At 53.6% G+C, this 9,006-nt stretch overlaps 1 protein-coding gene across 1 annotated transcript; it reads right to left on the bottom strand.

Annotated features, from left to right (window-relative positions):
* Positions 1–3,713: 3,713 nt before the first annotated feature.
* STX4 (syntaxin 4) lies at positions 3,714–8,784 on the bottom strand. The gene is made up of 11 exons (XM_047712717.1): positions 8,449–8,784; positions 8,159–8,260; positions 7,945–8,044; positions 7,735–7,809; positions 7,147–7,217; positions 5,644–5,752; positions 5,494–5,570; positions 5,119–5,256; positions 4,274–4,384; positions 4,060–4,158; positions 3,714–3,964 (listed from the first exon to the last, which is right to left on the bottom strand). Exons 1-10 carry the CDS (start codon positions 8,476–8,478, stop codon positions 4,078–4,080), a joined length of 894 nt encoding a protein of 297 aa, XP_047568673.1. The 5' UTR covers positions 8,479–8,784; the 3' UTR covers positions 3,714–3,964; positions 4,060–4,077.
* Between the last annotated feature and the right edge of the window lie 222 nt (positions 8,785–9,006).

Raw genomic sequence — 9,006 nt, 5'->3', positions numbered from 1 at the left:
GAGCCTGCTTCCTCCTTTCTCTCTCTCTGCCTGCCTCTCTGCCTACTTGTGATCTCTGTCTGTCAAATAAATAAATAAAATCTTAAAAAAAAAAAAAAGACCCTTGCCACAAAGATGAATTTCACTCAAACTTTTCAGCTTAAGGGCTTTGTCAACTGTATCTTTCATTGCTTAAAAACTGGCCAATTATTTTCAGAGTTATCTCTTTCTCACAGTAATTTGTCAAATGCACCCCCAAAGCAATCAAGTCATGCTGCTGATATTCTTTCTCAAATTCTTTTTTCCCTAAAGGCCCAAGCTCATTTGGACATGATTTATATTCTTACTTATTTCCAGCTTACAGTTTAACCAAATGCTTCACCACAGCCTAACACACCACCATCTTTCCAACTTCTGCTCATGGTTTCCTCATCAGCTGCTGTCCAGCTCCAAAGCCAATGGCACATAATTCAGTTTCATTTTTTAATGTGGTAGCGCCCCGCTTCTGGGTACTAGCTCTGTGACAGTTGGTTTAGACTTCTTCTGATGTGGCCACAACTAGTCTTCAAATATCAGTGGTTTGCAGCAAACGGGAAAAGAAAAGGCAAACTGCCAGCCTACTCACTGATACTTAAAGCTTCTATCTGAAAGTGATACTTTACATTTCTACTCACAATCCATTGGCCAAAGCAAGACATAGAGCCAACCCCTAAGTGGGGCACGAATGGATACAACCCTATAGTGAGTGGTCCAGTAGGAAGGACAGTATATATTGGGAACAATAATACAGTCTATCACAGGGTTGCACAAGAAATATCAGTCATTGGCGCCTGGGTGGCTCAGTGGGTTAAGCCTCTGCCTTCGGCTCAGGTCATGATCTCAGGGTCCTGGGATCGAGCCCCACATCGGGCTCTCTGCTCAGCACTGAGCCTGCTTCCTCCTCTCTCTGCCTGCCTCTCTGCCTACTTGTGATCTCTCTCTCTCTCTGTCAAATAAATAAACTCTTTAAAAAAAAAAAAAAAGAAATATCAGTCATTGAGCCCATCCACTCCTCCTTTATGCACACTCTGCTGCAGTGTTTCGTACCATATAAACACTTCACATACATCATGATCAAGGGTAAAGTCTTGACCCGGCTAGACAATTTATATGTTATTTTTCCTGGTAATTTGAACCATAAAATACTGAGTGAATGAGGCAATAAGCAGGGAGAGCTACAGCTGAAAAGTTATGATGCAAGATGGATTTGGAAAAACCACATCCGGGTGCCTGGGTGGCTCAGTGGGTTAAGCCGCTGCCTTCGGCTCAGGTCATGATCTCTTCCCTTCCTCTCTCTCTGCCTGCCTCTCTGCCTACTTGTGATCTCTCTCTCTCAAATAAATACATAAAATCCTTAAAAGAAAAAAAAAGAAAAGAAAAACCACATCCAAACAAGACCCTGTTCTCTGAAAGTTGGGCTGACAGCAGCCAAGAGAAGATTTCCATGTAAAACCTGCCCTTAACCCCTCATTCAGGTCAGTTCCCCCCAGTGAAAGGGTATATGCGGGAGAGGCTGTGAAATGTCCAGTGCACAGGTCCACCTGACTGGTAAGTCTGCCCCAAACTTGCCACTCACCTGTTCAAAAACCTTCCGTGTGTCCCCTAGCCCACAGGAAAAGTTCAAACTACTGGGCCTGGCATCCAAGGCCTCACTCGGCCATCTAGTTTTGTCAGGAGGTTCTAGACCACTTCCTGGGGCAGACTCATAGGCAGGCTTTCAGGGGTGGCGCCGTCCAGCAAAGCCAGTCCCAAGTCACATACCACACACTGACACCCCAGGTGCATAGATGTGACTCCGTCTCGTCACAGATCTGATAGTCTCTATCAGATCCCAGTAGCTGCCAACGGGTTGTGCAGTTTTCCTCCGAAGGAGAAAGATGAGGGGGTGGACAAAGGCGACCGAGAGGACAGTATTCCGCTGAAGATGCAGGCCACAGGGGAAGAGATGGAGAATTAGGGAAGCCCGGAGTCCCGTATCTAAATCAGTCTTCTACTGGGACAAGATCCGTCTGGCCCCGCGGTTTTCCCATCGAGTGGACATCCAGGTTGTGTTTGCACACTGGCGAGAACGAGGAGCTCTTTCCTGAGGTATCTAGGGCTTCATCTGTATTCAGGACACATTGTCTCCGGCAGGACCAAGGCGCGGGTAGCCTCCCAGACTCGAGCAGCTGCCAAGTTCGGGGGCTGGGGAGAGGGACCCAGCCACACCTTCTGGAGAGAAGTCCCCGACTCACCTATCCTGGTCAGCCTCTCTCAAGCCTGTAGCCCTCCCCCACCCCCAATCAGAGGTTTGGTCATGCCCCGCCCTATGATCCAATCACTTTAGGGGGTGACTGAGGACTCACTGAGTCCTCATATCCGCAGACGGCTGGTTGTGGTTTAATCACTCCCCAAGGCGTTCCCTGGACGAACTACAGACCAATCCTTAACGCTCCTTAGGAAAAACATTTAGTTCCGCGGGCCAATTGTTTTCCAGTTTTGGCCAGGCCACGCCCCCCACGCCCAGGGCCAAGCAAACGCTGGGACCTGGCGCACGCGCCTTGCAACTGCCAAGCCAGAGTCTCTCTAGGGCCACTGGGAGGCGCTGCAGGGGGGTACCCAGGTGGATGGAGGCAAAGCAGGCCAGGGTCGTGGGGGCCTAATCGTGCCCTCTGGCTCCTCCCCAGGCCAGGTCCAGGGGCAGGGTCCGAGACTGCACCAAGGACAAGACCAAGGGCAAGACTGCCCTTCTAGGGCTCGCGTTACCCCAGCACCCGAAGAAAGCGGTACTGCAGGCCAGATGGGCTGGGCAAGGGCAGGTTGGAGCAGCAGCGATGACAGCAGCAGCAGGGACCTGTGGGATCGAAAGTGGGATGGGTCGGGGTGGCTGGAACCCGGCACCCAGACCGTGGTTTGGGGTCAGGCGCCGCCCCACTCCAACCAGGCTTCAGAGCTGGGAGCTAGCTTTCCCCTGAAATCAGGTGTCTGGGGAAGGGACACCCAGCTCTGGAAACCAGGCTTCTGGACTTGGAACTCTTAGAAATTGAAAGTTGGGGTCTGGAGCTTAGGTGCCTCATAGAAACCTCATAGAAACCAGGGGTCAGGCTCTTCAGCCTCCTCTACTGCTTCAGCCAGATAACCCCTTAGTAACCAGGTGTGTTGATCCAGAGTCCCTGGCTCTCCAGGCCAAACTCTTGTCAAAGGCTATGCCTTTTTCTGGGTACAGGGCTGCTCTCCTTTGCCTGGTAACTCTCCCCCTGCTTCTTCCTTGTAACTGGCTCCTCCTCAATATTCCATTCAAATGTCACTCATTCTGAGATAGGCCTTTCCCTGTTTACTGTATCTGAAGTAACAGCCTCCATTACTCATGGTGCCTCTCCCTGGTCTCCCATGCCCACCAATGCCCACACACATCTCACCTGGCCCAGGCTGGCCTGGCCCAGCTTCACTGCTCTGGGCTTAGGTACTCCCAGTAGTCTTTACCCAAGGGCAGTACTAAGCCAGATAGGGGCATTTGTCCCTCCCTGTCCCACCTGCTCCTGTGGGAGAGTAGAAGGGCAATGCCAGTTTCTGGGGTCACAGCACCTACAATAATCTGATCTGAGTCTCTCTGGGCTGGGCCTGGCTCCAAGGATGGCCAGGAAAAGGGGAGGCTAGATACCTGAAGGCCCTGGGCCACCCCTTCCAGGAACACACACGCACAGGGCAGGCTCCAAGCACTTTTTTTTTTTTTAATTTCTTACAAAACCATGTGCCCCCGCCAAACCGGACGCCGCAGGCCTCCCCCCAGGCATTGTGGCCTGACTGGGGAAGCCCCCAAGAATGAGTGGCTGCCGACCCCAGGAGAACCATCTGCCCTCTGCATAGGGCCAGTGGGAGGAAGGGGTCCAGCTGGAGGCTCTGTCCTGCCCTCTTCTCTCAGTTGCTAGGAGCGAGGGCAGACGTGGGTCTCTGGTGCTTTTAGCGCCTGCAAGGGAAGGAGGGAGAAGAGGGTCTGAGGGAAGGAGGCAAGGCTGGGGCCTGGGATGAGGCAGGCCGGGGGGCAGGCCCACAGGATCTCACCAAGAATGTGCGATGCTCTCAAACCAATGTGGCGATCCCAATGATAACTGCCAAAATGACGACAGTGACAGACACACAGATGGCGATCAAGACCTTCTTCTGTGGGAGAGGAGTTCAGGGACACTCACTCAGGAGGGGAGGGAAGGCTACCAGGGTCGGGGAGGAGAGAGGAGGAGAGGAGAGGAGAGGGGAAGGAATGGGAGGAGAGGCTCACCTTCCGGGCCTTCTTCTGGTTCTCCAGGGCAATCTTGACGTGTTCCTGCCCACGTTCCACATAGTCTGCGGAGCTCAGGATGTTCTTCTCAATCCGGTTGATCATCTCCCCCTGCTCAGAGGAGGGCGTGGTTCAGGCAGGTAGGGATGACTGGGGGCAGAGGGCCCCGCAACTCCTCTGCTTGTTCGCCCTAGCCGCCTAAAGGACATTTTCTGGCAGCAAACAGCACTAACAAGGTGTGGGGCAGGACCACAAAAGTTCACATGCCTGAGGGTGGCTTCTGGGCTCCCTTTTATCCTGTGGTCCCTTCTGCCCTGCTCCCTTACCCGCTACAACCTTCCTTTGTGACTTTGGGCCAAGTGCCTTAAGAGGCCCATACCTTTTCACAGAGTGTGGACTTTTGTCCCTTCGTACATCTGTCTGAATTTGCCCATTCTTCTAGGCCTGCCTCTCAACAGCTGTGAAGCCCTCCCCACCCCTGCCTCCTCATGGCACCGCCAGCCTTCAGGTCCTGGTTCTCCTACTGAATGAAGTCCCTTCCCCGTGACTCCCAGCTGCACGAGGCTATTGGCTGCCGCACTAGCGAGTGAGCTCCCCCAGGACAGAGCCGGAAGCTTACCCTCAGCCATACAGCCAAGGGCCACAAAAGACCACCACCTTCCACCCAGCCTCATCCAGATTTGCGGAGGCAGGCCCTCTCAGGAGTGAGGGCCAGCCTGGGGGAGATGGGGGACGAAAGCTTCAGAGAGAGAGGCTTGAGGGTGGAGATGGGCTGACAGTCACAGCAGGGGTTCTGACTGAACATGGTCTCAGGTCAAGCCCAGCCAGCTGTCTCGGGGGCCCACCTGCATCTCCACTTCGGTAGCCAGAAAAGTGAAGATCTCATGAAGTTCACGGATACTGCGTTCAAGCTGCTGGATCTCACTGTGTCGAGCCGAGATCTCATTTAGGGCCTGTCGAGTCACCTGTGTGTCCTTCAGTATCTGGGGAGTGGACAGCAATGGACAGACAGGTCACAGGGAACCTGGCAGCAGGTCAGAAGTTCCCGTTGAGCTCTCAGGCAGCCCTGGGACTTGGAACCGGGGCTGGGGCCCTGACACGTGACGCTAAGCATGCTAACTCATTCCCCTCTGGGCCTCCGTATTCCCTCAACCAGAAGGGGCCAGGCCTCGGAGAAGATGAGAATCCCAAAAGAGGGAGGCTAAGCTGTGGCCACTCACATTGGACACAAACACCTCGCTTTGCCCACTGTCCAGCATCTGCTCCAGCTCCTCATCAGACACCATTCCAGCATTTGCTGTGAAGGGGAAAAGCCAGGCTCAGAGCTGCGTCAGGTTACCTGACTCTGTGGGCCAGACACCACAACTCACTGATCTTCAGCTGCCTCCGGATTCGCTCCACGTTCTTCTCCCGGTACTCGGACTGCGTCAGGTTGCACTTGTTGATGAGCTCCACGAATTGCTGGGAGAGGACCCCATGCTAATGGAAGAGAATATAGGCTGGGTACCCCAGAAGGATTTGGCCTCAACACCCCCACGAGGACAGCGAGCAAACAGCACAGGCTGTTCTAGGTGCCTGCCACCGCGGCCACCATTCTCTCCAAGTTAAAAGCCAAAGCCCTTTCTGGGCCTACATAACCCTCCCTTCCCCCATGTACCCTCTGACCTACCTCTTCCAGCTGTTGCCTCACTCCTTCTCTCCAACAATGGTGGACTCCTCCTGCCTCCACGAAAGCCACCCCCACCTCAGACTTTTACATTTACTACTCCCTGGGTCTAGAATGCTCGTGCCCCACAGAGATCACCTTCTGAATGAAGTCTTCTCTACCTTACAAACACTGCAACCTGCCTTCTCCTGGCACTCTCCATCCCTCTTCTCCTCGTTTCTTTCCCTGAATACTTAATTACATTCTAAAATAATGTACATATTTATTAAGGTGTTTGTCTCTCCCCACCAGAACATAAGCTCCATGAGGATAGGGCTCCGGTGTTCACTGCTGTATCCCAAACAGCTAAAAAAACAGCTAATAAACACCTATGAAAGCTTGCTGAACACCAGCCTCACTGCTTAGACCAAAGGTGGGCTAGTATACCTGGAGGGCAGTCCACTTGCTGGATTTTACAGGGTCCATCTGGGCCCTCAGCCTCTCACACCAGGGACCACCACAGGCTCCCCCTGAAATGTCCTCTCATCTTGTCTTTTCCCCTGCCGCCTTCAATGTGTTCAATCCTTGGAGTACTTTCCTCAGAGACCTATCTGCTCTCCTGCCTTCAGCTGCACCCCTGCAGGATGCCCAAACGGCTCTATCTTCAATCTAGGGGATTTGCTGAGCTCTGGGCCTTCCTACTCCAACTCTGACCTCCAGGAAGTCCAAGTAACTCCTCACTGGGAACCCAGAGCGGGGCAGTTAGATTGCCTCAAATTTCCTTGCTAAGATTTGATTCAGTGACCTTCCTCTTCCAGGGAAGTTCCTCTTGCTGACTTCTTGAATTTTGCCCATGGGGCAGAGGATGTCCCTGTCACGTGGGCAGGAAACCTCCCAGTTACTTATGACTGTTCCCCCTTCTTCCCTGGGCAGGGATATTAGCTACCAAACCCTATCTAAGTGAGGTCTTTGTCTCCTATTCAAGCTTGACCTCCCATCTTGGTTTCTAGAAAGCATGCCTTCCACAGTCAAGCCCAGATCATATCTGGGGACCCAGCAACTTGTCACTGAATGGAGAAGGTGATAGGGTGTTAAGTGGACTGGGAATCGGGAGTCTTGACCTTGGGTGAGTCCTTTCTCTCTTTCAACCTCAGTTTCCCCATCTGAAAACCAGCTAATGATCCATCTAATGATGTGAAATGTCTTAGTTCTGGGACTAACAACCCACCTGTGTTTTTCTCATCCTTGTATTGACTGAGTTATAATTCTCATCAGCTTCCTCATTCTGGGGCTCTATGGCTGTGGGAAGACACAAGGGTATTGGTGGGGAAGGGAATTTGAGCTGTGATTTCAAAAAATCATGTGGAGATCAGGACACAGGGCCAGAGCCATACCCCATCCATACAACAGAGAGGTGCTTATCTCCATGGGATTCTTTTGGGAATTATAATTTATCATAAATGACTAATTCTGAGCCTCTGATGGGAGAAAGTATATTTTTCTTTGCAATACATCAGAGCATTCCCACAGGAATACAGAGGACTCTTTGAGAAACCCCCATCTGCCCCTCCAAAGAATGCACATTAGGCAGCAAAAATAGAAGTAAATGGTTTCCTTACAAATAAAGGAACTTAAGGGGCTGGCATGTGCTATGAAAATACTATGTACTGGAAGCCAGGAGAAAGAGCTTCTAGGCCTAGGCCTGCTGTGTGATCTGGAAACATAACTGGCCTCTCTGGGCCACACACTCCCCAGACATACCAGGAACTGGGCAGGACCACAGGGAAGGATCCATCTGAGGTCCTAGGGAGCTCACCCTTCAGCTGCGATCGGATTTCCCTCCCCAGCTGTTTGATCTCCTCGCGCAGATTCTGCAGGTCCTGCTTCATACCTGAGCAAGAGAAACCCATGACTCCCAAACAGCAGCCCCTACCTCAACAAACCTCCCTGGCCACCACCTTCGCGGAACTACAATCCCCACAATCCCTCCGGCTGAGCATGCGTTTGCACTTGGGGTTTCGCTCACTTTCCTCGGGAAGAGGCGTGGCCAGGATGGTGACCTGCTGCTTCTCCAACTCTCGGACTTTATTCTCCAGCTTGACAATAGTCTGTCGAATTGTCCGGACCTGGAGAAGGTGACCGAGAGGGCTGAAGGAGATATGGGGGTACTCCGGACCGCGCTGCAAATCGAGTCATCCAGCCCCCTCACGAAGAAGACAGGCAGGACCCCAGCCTCTTACCTTTTGGAAGAACTCATCGTCCGGGCTCCCCAGCCGTGCAGTGCCCGGGTGTACCACCAGCGCGACCCGCTCCTTGTCCTCATCGTCCGAACTGTCATCCCCCTACCAGGGCCGGGGTCACTGGCATCATTTCCTTGCTGTTGCTCTCTCCCCGCAGGACTCAGGGACTTCCGGGTCTTTCCTTCCTAACCCTCAGCCACCCCTCCCTGCCCCGAAGTCCAGGATTCCTGTATTCCAGCCAGACCCTGTCCAGTCCGCCCGTTCCCAACCCAGCAGCCCCCACTTCTCACCTGCCTCAGTTCGTGGGTCCTGTCGCGCATGGCGGCCCGAGTTCCCTCTCCCCCGTGCCGGAGCCCCGAGGGCCTCAAGACTAAGTTTTGGAACTCCTGTATCCCACTCGTACTCTGACACTGACACTCCCCCCCGCCCTCACCCTGCAGACCCCCAAGCTCCCCCACGAGCCACCAGAGGCTCTGTCCCGGGCACCATCCACAGTCAATGGGAAGAAGCCGACCTCGGGGACCCCCCCAAGATCCCACAGGTTGGAATTCCCTTTTCTTTCCCCCCCTCCCGCTCCTGTAGCCTCGGCCCCGCCCCTCTGGGATGATCGGGGCATGCGCACGGGGTCGCGTCTCTTCCTCGCCCGAGGGAGAGGCTGAGGTCGGAAGCTGTAGCGCCCCGAACGGAAGCAAAGCTGCCAGGACGTGAGAACCCGCCCCCTTTGCCGGAACTGTCCCATCTTCCAACGGAAATCCAGTTGCCAAACCGGGTGGGAGTGCGTCATCGGTGCGTAATCTGACAGACCCTGCATCTCACATCACCCCATGGGCAACCCCCCCACGTCACAT

Source organism: Lutra lutra, chromosome 18, assembly GCF_902655055.1.
Source record: "Lutra lutra chromosome 18, mLutLut1.2, whole genome shotgun sequence".
NCBI lineage: Eukaryota > Metazoa > Chordata > Mammalia > Carnivora > Mustelidae > Lutra > Lutra lutra.
This window is presented reverse-complemented; position numbering and strand designations above follow the sequence as displayed.

What these genes read in the sequence shown, in the direction of transcription:
- STX4 (XM_047712717.1), bottom strand. Translation starts at nt 8,478, where the DNA reads ATGCGCGACAGGACCCACGAACTGAGGCAG. An exon ending in AATCCGATCGCAGCTGAAGG is followed by an intron (nt 7,218 to 7,734) that starts GTGAGCTCCCTA and finishes GTCTTCCCACAG; the next exon opens with CCATAGAGCCCCAGAATGAG. An exon ending in CAAGGATGAGAAAAACACAG is followed by an intron (nt 5,753 to 7,146) that starts GTGGGTTGTTAG and finishes CTCTTCCATTAG; the next exon opens with CATGGGGTCCTCTCCCAGCA.